Raw genomic sequence first — 15302 nt, 5'->3', positions numbered from 1 at the left:
GCCCCCAGCCCCATAAGAGCCAGCCCCCGCCGTGTCCCACCTCCCCCGATGCCCCCACGTGACCCCCCCCCCCCCCCGGACGCAACCATCGCGTCGGCATCCCCGTGGCGCGGCCATTGGCGCGGATCCAAGCCCGGCACCGCCCCCTACGTACATGTGCATACTGCGCAGGCTCCGTTGGGTCACGTGGCTGCCAGCACCTGGCCCTCCCCCGCCGCCATCTTTGTATGGGGCGGAAGAGCAGCGAAGACCACCCCCCCCCCCCAAAAAAAAAAAAAAAAAAAAACTCCGCGTCCGGGGAGAGTCTGCCAGTTCCCGCCTGCGCGGCGCGCGAAGAGCGGCAGGGCGGGGCCGGGCAGCGGGCGGGGCGGGGCCGGGCGGGGCGGACTTGGCCGACGCTCCCCGGGCGGGGCTGGCGGCGCGGCGCTGGGACGGCGGCAGGGCGCCATGGGGGCGGCGGAGCCCGACCTCTACCGGGACACGTGGGTCCGCTACCTGGGTGAGCGCGGCGGGCACCGGCCGCCGGGGGGGGGGGAGGCGGCAGGGGGCTCGGTCCGGCCCCAGCTGTGCCTGGGGGGGGCCGGGGGGGGGGCTCGGTCCGACCCCAGCTGTGCCTGGGGGGGGGGGCCGAGGGGGGGCTCGGTCCTGCCCCAGCTGTGCCGGGGGGGGGCCGAGGGGGGGGCTCGGTCCTGCCCCAGCTGTGCCTGGGGGGGCCGGGGGGGGGGCTCGGTCTGGCCCCAGCTGTGCCTGGGGGGGGCCGAGGGGGGGCTCGGTCCTGCCCCAGCTGTGCCTGGGGGCCGGGGGGGGGGCTCGGTCCGGCCCCAGCTGTGCCTGGGGGGGGGCCGAGGGGGGGCTCGGTCCGGCCCCAGCTGTGCCTGGGGGGGGGCCGAGGGGGGGCTCGGTCCTGCCCCAGCTGTGCCTGGGGGCCGGGGGGGGGGCTCGGTCCGGCCCCAGCTGTGCCTGGGGGGGGGCCGAGGGGGGGCTCGGTCCTGCCCCAGCTGTGCCTGGGGGGGGGCCGGGGGGGGGGGCTCGGTCCGGCCCCAGCTGTGCCTGGGGGGGGGCCGAGGGGGGGCTCGGTCCGGCCCCAGCTGTGCCTGGGGGGAGCCGGGGGGGGGGGCTCGGTCCGGCCCCAGCTGTGCCTGGGGGGGGCCGGGGGGGGGGGCTCGGTCCGGCCCCAGCTGTGCCTGGGGGGGGGCCGAGGGGGGGCTCGGTCCGGCCCCAGCTGTGCCTGGGGGGGGCCGAGGGGGGGCTCGGTCTGGCCCCAGCTGTGCCTGGGGGGGGCCGAGGGGGGGCTCGGTCCTGCCCCAGCTGTGCCTGGGGGCCGGGGGGGGGGCTCGGTCCGGCCCCAGCTGTGCCTGGGGGGGGGCCGAGGGGGGCTCGGTCCTGCCCCAGCTGTGCCTGGGGGCCGGGGGGGGGGGCTCGGTCCGGCCCCAGCTGTGCCTGGGGGGGGCCGGGGGGGGGCTCGGTCCGGCCCCAGCTGTGCCTGGGGGGGGGCCGAGGGGGGGCTCGGTCCGGCCCCAGCTGTGCCTGGGGGGGGGGCCGAGGGGGGGCTCGGTCCGGCCCCAGCTGTGCCTGGGGGGAGCCGGGGGGGGGGCTCGGTCCGACCCCAGCTGTGCCTGGGGGGGGCCGGGGGGGGGGGCTCGGTCCGGCCCCAGCTGTGCCTGGGGGGGGGCCGAGGGGGGGCTCGGTCCTGCCCCAGCTGTGCCTGGGGGGGGGCCGAGGGGGGGCTCGGTCCTGCCCCAGCTGTGCCTGGGGGCCGGGGGGGGGGCTCGGTCCGGCCCCAGCTGTGCCTGGGGTGGGGCCGAGGGGGGGCTCGGTCCTGCCCCAGCTGTGCCTGGGGGCCGGGGGGGGGCTCGGTCCGGCCCCAGCTGTGCCTGGGGGGGGCCGAGGGGGGGCTCGGTCCGGCCCCAGCTGTGCCCGGGGGGGGGGCCGAGGGGGGGCTTGGTCCTGCCCCAGCTGTGCCTGGGGGGGGCTGGGGGGGGGGCTCGGTCCGGCCCCAGCTGTGCCTGGGGGCCGGGGGGGGGCTCGGTCCGGCCCCCACTGTGCCTGGGGGGGGCCGGGGGGGGGCTCGGTCCTGCCCCAGCTGTGCCTGGGGGGGGCCGGGGGGGGGCTCGGTCCTGCCCCAGCTGTGCCTGGGGGCCGGGGGGGGGGCTCGGTCCGGCCCCAGCTGTGCCTGGGGGGGGGCCGAGGGGGGGCTCGGTCCTGCCCCAGCTGTGCCTGGGGGCCGGGGGGGGGGCTCGGTCCGGCCCCAGCTGTGCCTGGGGGGGGGCCGAGGGGGGGCTCGGTCCGGCCCCAGCTGTGCCCGGGGGGGGGGCCGAGGGGGGGCTCGGTCCGGCCCCAGCTGTGCCTGGGGGGGGCTGGGGGGGGGGCTCGGTCCGGCCCCAGCTGTGCCTGGGGGCCGGGGGGGGGCTCGGTCCGGCCCCCACTGTGCCTGGGGGGGGCTGGGGGGGGGGCTCGGTCCGGCCCCAGCTGTGCCTGGGGGGGGCCGGGGTGGGGGGTGCTCGATCCAGCCCCAATTGTGCCTGGGGGCTGCCGGGGGGGGGGGGGGCGGTCGGAGGTGCGTGGCCCCCCACCCGCCCCACCGGGGGGGCGCCGCGGGCCCCCTGACCCGGCCGCCCCCCAGGTTACGCCAACGAGGTGGGCGAGTCCTTCCGCGCCATCGTGCCCGTGTCGCTGGTCTGGGCCAGCTACGGCCTGGCGACGGCCTACGTGACGGCGGACGCCATCGACAAGGGCAAGAAAGCGGCGGTGGTGAGTGGCCCTCGCCCTGCGCCTCGGCGGCCGCGGCCCCCCGCCTCGGCCCCCTCCCACCTCTCTGTGCTCCCCCCCGCCGCAGGCCCACGCGCGCCACCCCGCGAAGACGACGCGGGTGGGGGTGGCCGTGGTGGACACCTTCGTGTGGCAAAGCCTGGCCTCCGTGGCCATCCCCGGCTTCACCATCAACCGCATCTGCGCCGCCTCCCTGCACCTCCTGGGCTCGCTGACCCGCTGGCCGCTCCCCGTCCGCAAGTGGACGACCACGGCGCTGGGGCTCTCCGCCATCCCCTTCATCATCAAACCCATCGACAGGTCAGCGCTGCTGCCCCCGCCCACGCTCAGACCCCGGCCCGGCCCCCTTCCCGGCCCGGCAGGGCACGAAGGACGGAGCGTTTCTGCTGCGGAGGGACCCGTCTCAGCATGCCCCAGCGTCCGGTCTCGGTGACCTGCGGCGTGTCACGGGGCGGTGGGGGTTTGTCACCGCTGTGATGGTGCCTGGGGAGGAAAAGGCTCCAGGTCTGGCCAGGACATGTCCTACTGCCAAAAGTCTGGAGCAGTTGGGCTGAGAGAGGTGTATCACCAGGGGAGAGCAGAGCAGAGGTCACACTAAGGCCCTTTTTGGTATGGGACAGATGCCAGCGAACAGGGGCAGCTCCCAGGCCTGCCACGGGACCCAACTCACCCTCCTCTCCCTCCCGCAGGACCGTGGATTTCCTCATGGACTCCAGCATCCGCAAGCTCTACGGCTCGGAGGGAGAGCCCCCGGCCTCGTCCTGAGCCACCTTGGAGCGGCTTGAGGGGCTAGCGGTGTCTGGAGGGGCCGCGACGTGCTGGCACAGCCCCGCCAGCCCTGGGCGCATTGAGGGCACCCCAGCAGGGCCTGCGCCGAGCCAGCAGCGCCAGGGCTCCCAGCAGAGCCGGCCCGTCTCTGGGAACGGTAGGAAACCAAGGCACTTTGATGATTTAGGCTGCTGAAATCCGTTCACTGTGAAACCATCCTCAGGTCACGGCCCCAGAGCGGCCGCAGCAGACAGGTCCGCTCTGCTGGCACCGATTGACTCTCCCCTCATAGGCTGGTCCTAATAAACCATTTCAGATCAGACCCTGCTCCAGCTCTCTCTGTGGTGTTTAGGGCACTGAAGTGCTGCCAGAGCTGGCAGGACCTGCTGCCTGTGTCCACAGCCCCAAGCTGAAGGCACAAGCCTCAGCCCTTAGGAAACACAAGCGATGGAGAGGAGCTGCTGCATGCTGGACCCTGGGCCAACCCCAGCTCTGGGCACATGACTCCTTCTGCATGGATGCATCCAGCTGGCCATGCTGCAACAGCCACCATCAGCTCTGGTCCCTCCACCTTCCTCCTGGCCACAGCTTGTGGCATGCACCAGTCGCAGCCTGGGAGAGCCAGACCCCTGCATCTCCCTCTGCAGCAACAGGAGGTCCCCATGCAGTGTCCTTTCACAAGGGGCCAGATGTCCCAGCCTGGGACCCAAACACTCAGTGGTGGGACCCTGCACACACTTTTCTTAGACCCAGCCCCAGCTGGGACCACCCCCCTCACCCCCCACAGTGGCCCACAGCCACCAGGGATGCCCCTACCTTCCTCAACCCTTTTTAGCAGGCTTACAGGAAGACTTGGGGGACTATGGCCTAGGATCTGCCAGCACCTCTGACCAGCTGAGGTGCTGCCTCCCATGATCCTGGTTCTCCAGAGCAGGCTGGTCCCAGCACTGCTCCAGCTGGAGCCACCAGTTCCTACAGCATCCACTTTTGGGCCATGCATCACAGGCTGGAGGCATGCCACCAGAGCCCAGTGTTCTAGGGAAATATCAGTCATGCTTAACCCCTGGGTGAGGCTGCAAACCACCTTTCCCTCTAGCCCCTGGGTGCTTACTCCTTCCTAGAAGGCAGGAGGAGATGCAGGACAAGCTTTAGAGAAAAATGACTTGTATTGAGGAGGAACAAGTGCATCTGATCTCAAACTGTGCCATGCTTCAGGCTGGAATAATCTATGTTGGACTCCTGCTGTGTCTCCGACCCTTCAGAGACAACAAGGGCCCCCACCACAGTCTGCAGCTCGGCATGGTAAGGATACTGCCTCCTCGTCTTCAGCATCCGGGGCCGCCTGCTGCGCCTGTGCAAGCGGCACACAGCCAAGCCCAGGAGAAGGAGGCCTCCCGTGAGGCCAGCTGCCACAAGAGCACTGCCCACAAATGCTATACTGGTCAGCAGGAGTCTCTTCACTGTGCGGCACGGTGCTGGAGGAAGAAGAGAGGTTTTGGGGATTGCACCAAGGAGGATGAAGTTGCACTGCTCAGACTCCTGGTCTTGGGAGGAAGCAAGTGCTTGCTCCTTGTTTGCTCCCGGGCTTGGAGGCCATCATGGCACCAAGAGCCAGAGCTCCAGACTCCTCCAAACCAGGTCAGCAGGATATGGGGACTGCAGAGGTGCAAGGCCATCCAGCCCCAAGTCTCAGCAGAGCAAGGTCTGTCCACGCACCTTCATACCATGGGGTCTCCTTCTGTACTAGCAGAGGCCCAACCATCTTCTGGTGGAACATCCCCTCTCCTGGGAACTCTGCAGCAAGGACATGGCCCTTACAACTCCGATCATGTCCCTGGCCCCTGCTGCAGCAGCATGGTGTGGCCCAAAGACCCCTAGCCCAAGCATGCAAGAGATGCTCCCTCCTAACAGCCTGGGGCTCCCAGAGGGAGAGAGCACCCTCCAATTGGGGCGGGGGGGGGGGGCACAGCAGCAAGCTAGGCCTGCACAGGTCTTCAGGGACCTGCTCCCTGTCTGGGAGGCTATACCCAGATTTGGGCCCCCAAATCACCCCACTGTAGCTTGGCAGAAAGCCCAACTGCCCAGAGCCTTGCAGGGTCTCAGCTAGCCTTGGCCGAGAAAGTTATCACCATGGAGAAGCCACCAGGAGCCATAAACCAAGAGCCCCCAGGAAGGGGGTGCCCACACAAAGCACCAGAGGTGACAGCCCAGGGCAGGTACCTGGCAGCTCTCCAGGGAGGGCATCAGCAGCAGGGCAGTGGGTGTCACAGCAGTCACACAGGGCACTCCGGGAAGGGTCCTCTGCATTGTGCCAGCTGCAAGGGGAAGGGGGGAAGCTAAGGAGCCTCGTGCCACATCCTCCACCCCCAGGACCCGTGCAGTGCAAGGCTGGCAGGTATCCCAGCCACCTAAGAGGGATCTTTCCCTCTTGGGAAAGGCCAGCCAAGGGCTCCAGAGAGCATCTTCCCAGTTTGTCTGCACCTAGAGGGACCTGTGGTCATGCTGCCCAGCTACTGTGCAGGGAAGAGGCTGTGTTGAAAGCAAGATGGGAGGCTTGTTCCCTGGATGGGTCCTTTAGTCCCAGAAGGGAGCCCAATTTCTTGGTGCCTGCTCCCAAAGCACTCCTGGGTGCTCTGGTACTTGCTCAGGCGTTGAGAGTGGGCAGGGCTTACCTGGCAGAGGCATCGCTGTAGTAACAGGATTTCTGGCCGCGTCTCCGGGCAGTCCGGGTGCCCCAGGCAGCAAGCAGGCAGTGCAGGTAGACCTGCTGAGACACCCAGGCTGTCCTCAGAGCCAGCATAGGGCCTGGCCAAGCACCACATCACTCGTGCAGAAGGTGGGATGGGTCATGCAGAGCCTTGGTTAGCTAAACCCGAGCCTTGCTTTGAGCTGCAGCTTTCTTTGGGGACCTTCTGCTTCATGCTCTTCCCATGCACCTCCATGTCCTTCCTCTTAGACCTACCTTTCCCACCCCTGCAGGGAGCAGGAACAGCCAGGGGAGGGAAGCAGGAGGAACAGCACTTTGGGACCCCCTAGAGCACCCCAGCAGGGCCTCCCCCCCCAACACTGAGTCCCCCTACCCCCACCCCCCCGACCTCACCTCTTCTTTGGGCTCATCACTCAGTGTGAAGGCCGGGACGGTGAACTGGAGGGCAGACTCCTCTCTCCGGTGCCAAATAACACTCCCCAACTTCTGGCCATGCAGACACCTGAAGAGGACACCAAAGATTGGGGTGCAACACAAGGACATCTGCAGGGCTGGCTCCAGGCTCTGCCCCCAGACATCCTGCCCCAGCAGAGGTGGGAGCAGACGCTCTCACAGGACACAGCAGACCAAGGGGCAGAGCCATGGCCCTGCCTGGGGGTGTCTGAACCCTGCAGCAAGGGGAACAGTTGGTCACAGCCTGCTCACCCCATCCCTACCCCCATCCCCATTCAGTATGCCCCTCTCTGCACAGGTACTGACCCCCGGTTGTTCACAACCACGTAGATCCTCCTGGAACGGCCCAGATGCTTTGAACCTGTCCCATAGCATTCATCCACGTAGATCTTCAGGGAGATGCGAGGACTGAACTCAACCTGAGCCTCCACATGGATGGGAGAGCCAGGGGCAAACACTGGGGGCTTCTTCATGGCACTGGGGTCCTCTGAAGGAGACAGGAGGGTGGGCTGAATGCTACAGCTCTGGACTGGGATGTGGGACAGACTTCCCAGCCCACCAGCATCTCTGCTTCAACCCCTGCAGGACAGGTGCCCACCTGCAGATATGTTATTTTGGGGCCCACCACACAGGTGAGCCCTTGCTCCTAAAAGGGCAAGAGCTGTGCCAGCTCTGTCCCCTGTACTCTGGTTTCCCCTCCTGCTCTCCAGGGCTACAGCCCTTTCCTAGTCCTCCTCTTCCTCCTGAGGAGCTCACAAGGACCATGTTGCCCATCAGGCTGATGGGAGGAAAGAGTGCTCAGCTGCCCTCCAAAAGCCTGATCAGTGTCAAGCATGTGATGGGCACCATCTCCAGCCACCACTGTTCAAAGACCTTCACCATCCACAACCCTATGGATGGCCAACTGCTAGTGATGGTCCTGCAGGGATGGCCACTTTCACCTGAAAGGTCTCTAGCACTGAGCCAACTAGTAGAAAGCATCAGCTGCTGCCAGGCAGCCCCTAAGCTGGCCTCTCCAGGGAGGCCCTGGCTGGCCCAGTCCTAGGTTCTTGTCCCCAGAGCTGGTGGCCCAAAGCAAGACCCACCTGAGTGCTCTCCATCCAGCAGCCTCAGGGTGAAGTTCATCCTTGGCTCCTCTGAATGGAGGTGAGCATGAGCCCCTGCCAGAGGGGGGCCAGGTACTGCGGCACTGGTAGGCACAGGAGCAGCCCTTGGCTCCATGCTGGAGGATGCTGCAGGAGTCACTGCCATGAGAGGGGAGGACACTGAAATAGCTGGAGCCATCACGGTCTCTGCAGCAAGAGGGAAAGAGCTCAGCTAACAGGACGAAGAGGAGGTGCTGAGCATGCAGTGGCCAAAACAGCACATCCCAGGCACAGCAAGGATGCCTAGGTCTAATGTCCCAGGACTCAGAGCAGAGCACCTGGCCTGCACCTTCCCAGCCTGCCAAGCGGCAGCTGGTTTGGGCAATGCTTTGTTTGCAGCAGCCCCTCTCAGCCCCACAGAGGTGGGTGGGCAGCCATGGCACGAGGCGCACCAAGCACCCAGGAGGCTGCTGAGGGGCAGCACACTGGGGTGCTGCCCAGAGATCCCAGCCAGATAAGGAGGGGTCATACTGCCCAAAGGGCTCCACAACTTGCCCAAAAGGCAGGGTTGAACTGCCCCCAGACACCCCCAGCACCCTGGGCAGCTGCTGGCACCAAGCACCCTTGGGAGCAGACAGGCCACACCACAAGCATCCCTCCAGCACCAGGGCCCCAGCTGGGGTTGGGAATAGGCCTGGAGCCACTCGCACAGCAGGGCAGATGGGACAGCATCTCTGATAGCCACATGAGCAGCTCCAGTTCCCCCACCCATGGCAGGCCCTTGCAGGAACACTGGCCCTAAGGAGGGTTGGGGGCACAGGGAGCCCCAGGCAAGTCCCATTGCTCCAAACTCACATCACTAGAGCATAGGGTCATTTTCAGAAGGCTTCTCTCCAGCCAGAGGACTGGGGACATGCAGGGTCTGGGCACAGCAGGGAGAGCCCATGCAGGGTGCCCCCCACCCTCCTGCACCCAGCCCCTGGGGTGCCACCACCCATCTCTCCCAGGGGGACTGAGGGAGGCACCAGGGTTCCCATCCCAGCCCCACTCACCTGCCACCCCCAGCACAGCCCCACACACCAGCATAACCCAGCAAAGCCCCATCCTTGCAGAGGGAAACCTCTAGCCCCCACACCTGGGGGCCTTTAAACAGCCAGGCACTAGGTGCAAATAAGTCCCAGGTGAGGGCTGTCAGCACTGGGCTGATGGGACGTTTCACTCTTGGGTGTGGACTTTTTTTGTTTTTTTTTTTCGATTTGCTTAATCTCCTGTATGTTAAAATATAGCCGTGAACCGCAGGAAGTCAGTAGGAGCAGAGCCCGAAGCACGCTGATGCCAGTCGTGCAGCCGCTGAGGCCATCAGCGGGTTTCCGGTGCCACGGGAAGGACAATGCCAGCTGGCATTTCTTCAAAACCCATTGTGGTTACCAGGGACTCGTGGTGGCCTTCATGCACCGCTCCGGAGACCGTTTTAGCTGCGATATTGCAGTCCCCCACGTAGCATCCTGAGTGCAATTCCCTGAATGGAGACTGTGGGGCCAGGGAAAGCTTGTTTCAAATCCGCCTCCCCTTCTCCAAGCAGCCGGGAAGGATGCTCCTGCCCATCACTAAACATGCCTGCGCGAGCCGGGATAACACCAAGGCGCAAGCGTTTAGGGCCAGGACTTTGCAAGGTCAATCCCCTGGGGAAACTGCCTCGATTTCACGGACCACTGTGCCCCTGGCGCCTCTGCCCAAGAGGTTTAATAAAGGTATTGCCGCTTCCCACCCGCTCCTGGAGCAGGTAATGCCAGGCTGCTTTGCTGAGGGGCAGCGGGAGGCTGGCACAGATCGTGCCAGCACAGGGCTTGCAGCCTGCTGAGCCCACAGAGATGTTTGCAGGGTCGTTCGCCCAGTGCGGGGCATTTCCACGTTACCCTGATGTGGAGATCGGGTGCCGCTTGACTCCGGCGCTGGAGAGGAGGCAGCAGCAGGACCAGCATGCTGCTGCCATCCTGGGGAGCTGGCGGGGTTGCAGCACAAGTCCACTAGTAGTAGTCCCTTGTCTCGTTGCTTGGCCCAGCCAGCGTCGCGGTCCTGGCAGCCACGAGCACCCACCCTGGCTCCCCGGCACGCGTCGGCAGCGGAGCACAGCAGCAGGACGGCCGTGCTGCGCTCCTTTGCGGCTCTCCGCCCAGCCGTCGGGGCTTGCTCCCGGCTGGAGACCTGGGGCATGAGCCGCTCGGCCAGGGTGGCGTGGTGGTCATAGTTGGGACAGAGACCACGCACGCGTCTGAACCGCAGACACGGCTCCCGGCTGTCTCAGGTGGCCTGAAAACCCCATCGCAGCCCCCTTGACACCCACATCCATCCAGCTCTCCCACCCTCCAAAAACACAAGCATGAGGGAGGAAAAGGGCTGAGCCCGTGCGATGCTTGGCTCTCTTCTGCTGCCTAGAAGAGACACCAACGTGGCAGGACCCACTGCACCCTGAGGGGCAGCTCTGGGGCCAGGACAGCTCGAGAGCCTCTCCCTGCTGCAGGGGACCAGCTGGGCCAGAAGTCCCTTGCCTCCAGCTTGGTTTCGGCAGGGACACAACGCAAAGCCCGTTACATGGCAAACGGCTTGTGCCAGGCACGCGGAGGGCAGCGGCTTGCTATGTTACTGCGTTTGCAGTTGAACCGCAGCCACTTCACACCCGCCCTGCGTGGAAGTGTGGCTGCTGCCACATTTTGACATGCCTGGTTGCAGCTCTTACGGGAAGGCTGCAGGCAGCAAGGGAAGGAGCTGCTCAGTGTTGCCAGCCAGAGCACGCGGGGCAGCAAACGGGCACTGTGACAGCCTCTGGGCAGCTGTGGCCAACTTGCAGCGAGCACTACACCACCTAGGACCCACGGGCAGCACCTCTCTTCCAAGGGAGTACTTGGGCAGCAGAGCTGGCAGGGTCAGGCCAGCCCCGTGGCCTCGGAGCCCCCCCACCAAGCACCCACCCTGTTGCTCCCCCTTGCGCTCGAAGCATTTACACACACACAGGGCTCAAACATAAGACGACTTTAATAGGACTCATCTGACACCTCCCTTGGCACTGAGCAGAGGCCAGCAGCAAGCACAAGTGGTGCTGGTGTGGTCCCAGAGTGGAGCGCCCGGCACTGCGGTACCCACGGGCAGCATGTGGGTGTGAGCCAGCCGTCACACCCTGCCTCCCCCTGCCAGAAAGGGAGTGGAGCAACTTGGTTGTCTGGACATTGGTTCCCCCCCCACCCCACCTCTGGCAGGGCCCTGGCACCCAGAGGGGGCTGCAATAAGCATAGCACAAGCTGGGATTTTTGGTTCCTGCTCCCAGCACAACAAGGCAGCAGGAGATGGCTGCTGTCACCCCCCCCCCCCCCATCTTGACCCCTGCTGATGCAGAGCCCTGCTTAACCTCCGTGACCACCCACTGCAGGGCTGGTGGGGTCCCATGTGGCACTGCCAAGCTCTGGAGCTGGGCCTTGCACTTTGAGGGGCCCGATGAGGATGGCGGGTGCAAACTTGCTTTCCTCCAGCATGCCTGTGAAAGGAGAAAGCCCCCCATTGGGGTATGGGAAGTCAACCTCGACTCCTTGGAGCTGGCTCCTGCCTCCCCCACAAGCTCTGGCCTTGTCCCCATCCCCAGCGCTGCCTCACCACATCCATGGCCTCAAGCCCATATGCTATTCCCAGTGCAGCTTTGCCACAGCTGCTTCAACTCCAGGATGGATCAGAGAAGGTGGCACCAGCCACAGTGACCTGAGGGGTCCCCGCACCCAAGGACACCCCTTGTTGCCTCCCATGGAGTTCAAGTGGAGCAGACAGATGGGGGACACCCCAGGCATTCCCCACTCATGGGACCACAGCAAGCCTCATCCTCACCTCCCTGGACGACTGAGGGGTCCTCACCGTGCAGGTCCCTCTGGGCCCGAGAGCTGGTGCCAGGGCAATGGTGGTCACAGCAGCTGCACACAGAGCTTGCAGAGGGCTCATCCAGGAGCTCCCACCTAGGAGGCAGCAAAGGGACCGTCAGTGAGATGCTGTGCCTAGCATGGAGCTGCTAGAGACCTGGGCACATCACAGGAGACTCCATGGATGGTGGGGACCTTGGAGAGATGCTCCAGGCACTACATCCCCAGCACCTGCCAGATATCAATTGCTTGTGATGCTGTCCAGGGATGTGGTAATCCCAGTGGCAGAGCAGGGAGAGTTCCCCACACCTCCTGGCACTGTAGCTATCACCCACTACCAGTGTAAGTAGTGTGAAGAGAGCTGGCAGCTCTGCTTCAGACTGAGCATTTGGGACTCACTTCCACCCCAGTACAGCCATTCCCATTGACTCAGAGAGTGTTGGATGGAGAAAAGCAAATGCTGTTGCAAGTCTCAGATGCCATCCATAAGAAGGGGGGGGAGCTCCTCCAGTGGTGGAGCTCAGGGACTCTGCAGAAGCACATGTGAGTTAGCACTACCTGGGACAGTCCTACAAGAAGGGCCAACCAAGAAGCTCTGGCTGGCTCCTTTCTTGGAGGCCAGCATCTCCCATGGGTTTGTACCTTCCAGTATCCCTGTGAAAGGAACAGGCCTTCCTGGTGGCATCTGCGTGCAGCACAGGGTCCCACACAAGCACTTGGCAGTGGAGGTAGATCTGCAAGAGAAGAGGTGACGACATGTCCAGACGCCCCACTGGCAAGCTGGAGGTTTGTTCCCCCCGGGGTGGGCAGAGACCAAGACTAAGCCCAGCCCTGCCATAGCCACAACTGGTAGCCACAGGTGTGAGGAGCATCTCAGCTTGGGGCTGCTGGCTCAAGGATCTGGTGCTCTGCAAGAGACCTCGTCACCAGCCACAGTCTAAATGCCAAGGAAATCCAGGACTGAGTGTTGCCACCTTCCCCCATGGCAGCCAGCTTTTCAGCAGGGCTATCAAGGTCTCCTTGCTGCACCTCCAAGAGCCAACACTGGGGGCTTTGAAGCCCCTCACAAGCTTTTTCCAGACCCAGCTTGTTTACTCACATCAGAGCCTGCACCAACAAACTCGAAGGCCTGCAAGGAGAGCTGGAGAACTTCAGGGGTTGCTCTTGGCAAGTAGTAGGAGTTTGCCACCTTACCCTCCACAAGGCACCTGGAACCAGGGGGTCCAGTTAGTCCCTGCATTCACCATAGCCATCATGCTCTGCTTGTCTCCTACCTCCTGTGGTTTGGAGCCATGCCACTGGCAGGTCCTTGAGCCACATCCATGCTAGGCTTTCACAGTTGCTTAGCTGTCCCAGCAAGTCTCCTTTGACCCTGGCCTCACTGCAAAGCAACCTGCAGCAGACCTTCATGACCACTCACCCATGATTTGTGACAATAGTGTAGTTCTTCTGGGACTTGTGCAGCTCTGGGGTTGCAGTGGCCACACACTCATCCACAAAGATCTGCAGAGGCTGGTGGAAGTGCCTCTCCACAGCAAACACAAGCTGGATCTGAGAGCCCAGCAGGAATACTGGTGGGTCTGATGGGGCACCAAGGCCTGCTGACAGAGTGTGTGAGTTAACGCTTGTTCAAACACACACTGGCAGATGTCTTGCCCCAGTACAGCAAGAGAGGTCTCCATCTGCTCAGTGTCCTTCTAAGGTCCCCTGTTAGTCTCGGCTGGGAAGGACATGCTGGAGAGACTCCTCACTAACAGCTTTTGAGGAGAGATACTTCCTAAACCACACAGGGCAGCCTGGTAACCATCCTCCTCATCATCCTAGTTTCCCTTGGGGAAGATGCTGACCTTGGGGAAAATCCCTGACCTAGAGCAAAGTGGACTCACACACCCTGCTAAATACTTTAACAAGGCCAATCATCTGCAAGTGTGAGGACTTGGAGGAAGCAACAAAGACACTCGGGTCCTGAGGAGTCTCCTAGAAATGCCTGGTCCAAGTGCTGAACACAGCCTGGCTGGTGCAACGCTGCTGTAGCCAGGCAGGACTCTTACCATTCAGCAGGGCCACTGAGAACGGCAGCGTGCCCAAGGCAGAGAGCTGGCCCCCGGCCGGAGCTGCCATCACTGGAGTCGCGTGGCCTCCCCTAGGAGAGATGCCTCATTAGCAGAGAGCTTATATCACATCCCTGCTCCGTGTCTCTGGCCAGCTAAGGCAAAGAGACCTACTTGGTGCCTCCTCAAGACCCCTTTCCAGCTATCTCGGCTTCCCTGCCCACCCCAAAGGGTATCTTGGGGCCTTCCCTCTCCTCTGTCGCATCCTAGAGACAGGGCCTCACAGCAGGGCAGTTCTCCACATGCCCAGTACAGAGGTCTCAGCTGCTGCCCAGGTGGCACTGGTACTAGGACGAGGCACCTGGGAGCCAGGCAGCCCAGGCTCAGTGCCAAGGGCCTGCTAACTTACCCACGGCCAGTGCAGCTGATCCTCTCGACAAACGGGCTGGAGTAGTATCCGCCCCTGCTGTAGAGGGGCCAGTATCGCAAGTCAGCAAAGTGTTCCACCATGTCCCCAGACACCTGCAGGCAGCAGGGATGGCAAAGGTCAGCACATCCCTCTGCTTTCCCTTCCTGCCAGATGGGTTTCACCACTGCATGGATGCATCCCCCCAGGGCAGCATCCCAGCATGGCTTATCCCCCACCAAACTGGTAGCTTGGGACCAACTGGCATGCACACCAGCCACCTGCACGTCCTACAAACTCATCCTGAACCATCTAGGGCTTGTCCTTCTTCAGCATACAGTCTGTGGGCCTAGGCTGGTGGCCCCATCATGAGCCCAAACCACAAAGGGTTTCATCTGGGGTCAGGACAGACAGAGGCTCCACAGCCAGAGGAACATCTTCTCCAGCCCTTCTGAGAGCATTTCTCCTTGACCCCCAGAGAGCACAGCCACTTCAGGGGCATCTCAGCAGCCCCACACTTCACTCACCAAAGGGTCCTGACTCACCAAACGGGAGAAGCCACAGTCCTTCATCTCATACTGGAAGTGCAGGAGACCCTGCTGGCCATCGATGGCAGAGGGGGGGCAGCTGCCCAGGTGCAGCAACTGTGGGTCCAGCATGAGCCCGTGCCCCTGGGGGTCCCACCGCACAGCCAGGTGAATGCTGGCTCCATTGCACCTATAGGAGACTGAGCCAGTGGGCGCTGGGAGGAAGAGAGCACAGTGACACATATGGCTCTAGAGATGCTCCCAGTAACCTGCTGCCCCTCCCCAGCATCTCCAGGCACTGGATTTTCTGAGCTTGATAGACACCTCAAAATAGGGGACAGAAGAAAGGGGGCCGGGGGGGAGAGACCAGCCCAAGGGAGGCAAGAGGTGTGCCAAACAGGGAGTAGGGTTTGCCCAATACCCCTTGGGGCCACAAACCACCCAGGGCACAGTGAGACCTTGGACCCCCCCAAGCACAGAGGTCCCCCGCCGGCTCCAGCAGGGCTGGGAGCCCCAGAGCCAGCTCCAGCCTCCCAGGGGACCTCACTCACCTCGCTGGGCAGCAAGTAGCACCCCCCAGGCAGCTGCCACTGCCACCACCAGGCACCCTCTCCACAGCCCCATAGCACCCAGAGCT

At 63.9% G+C, this 15302-nt stretch overlaps 1 protein-coding gene across 1 annotated transcript; it reads left to right on the top strand.

Annotated features, from left to right (window-relative positions):
* The first annotated feature begins 185 nt into the window (after positions 1-185).
* Positions 186-3859, top strand: MTFP1 (mitochondrial fission process 1). Its single transcript, XM_068910853.1, has 4 exons — positions 186-499; positions 2624-2751; positions 2837-3069; positions 3459-3859. The coding sequence occupies exons 1-4, from the start codon at positions 448-450 to the stop codon at positions 3532-3534; spliced, it is 489 nt and encodes a 162-aa protein (XP_068766954.1). The 5' UTR covers positions 186-447; the 3' UTR covers positions 3535-3859.
* The last annotated feature ends 11443 nt before the right edge of the window (positions 3860-15302 follow it).

The sequence above is a fragment of the Struthio camelus genome, chromosome 17, assembly GCF_040807025.1.
Source record: "Struthio camelus isolate bStrCam1 chromosome 17, bStrCam1.hap1, whole genome shotgun sequence".
Classification (NCBI taxonomy): Eukaryota; Metazoa; Chordata; class Aves; order Struthioniformes; family Struthionidae; genus Struthio; species Struthio camelus.
Note: the sequence above shows the minus strand (reverse complement) of the source record. Positions and strands in the feature narration are given on the sequence as shown.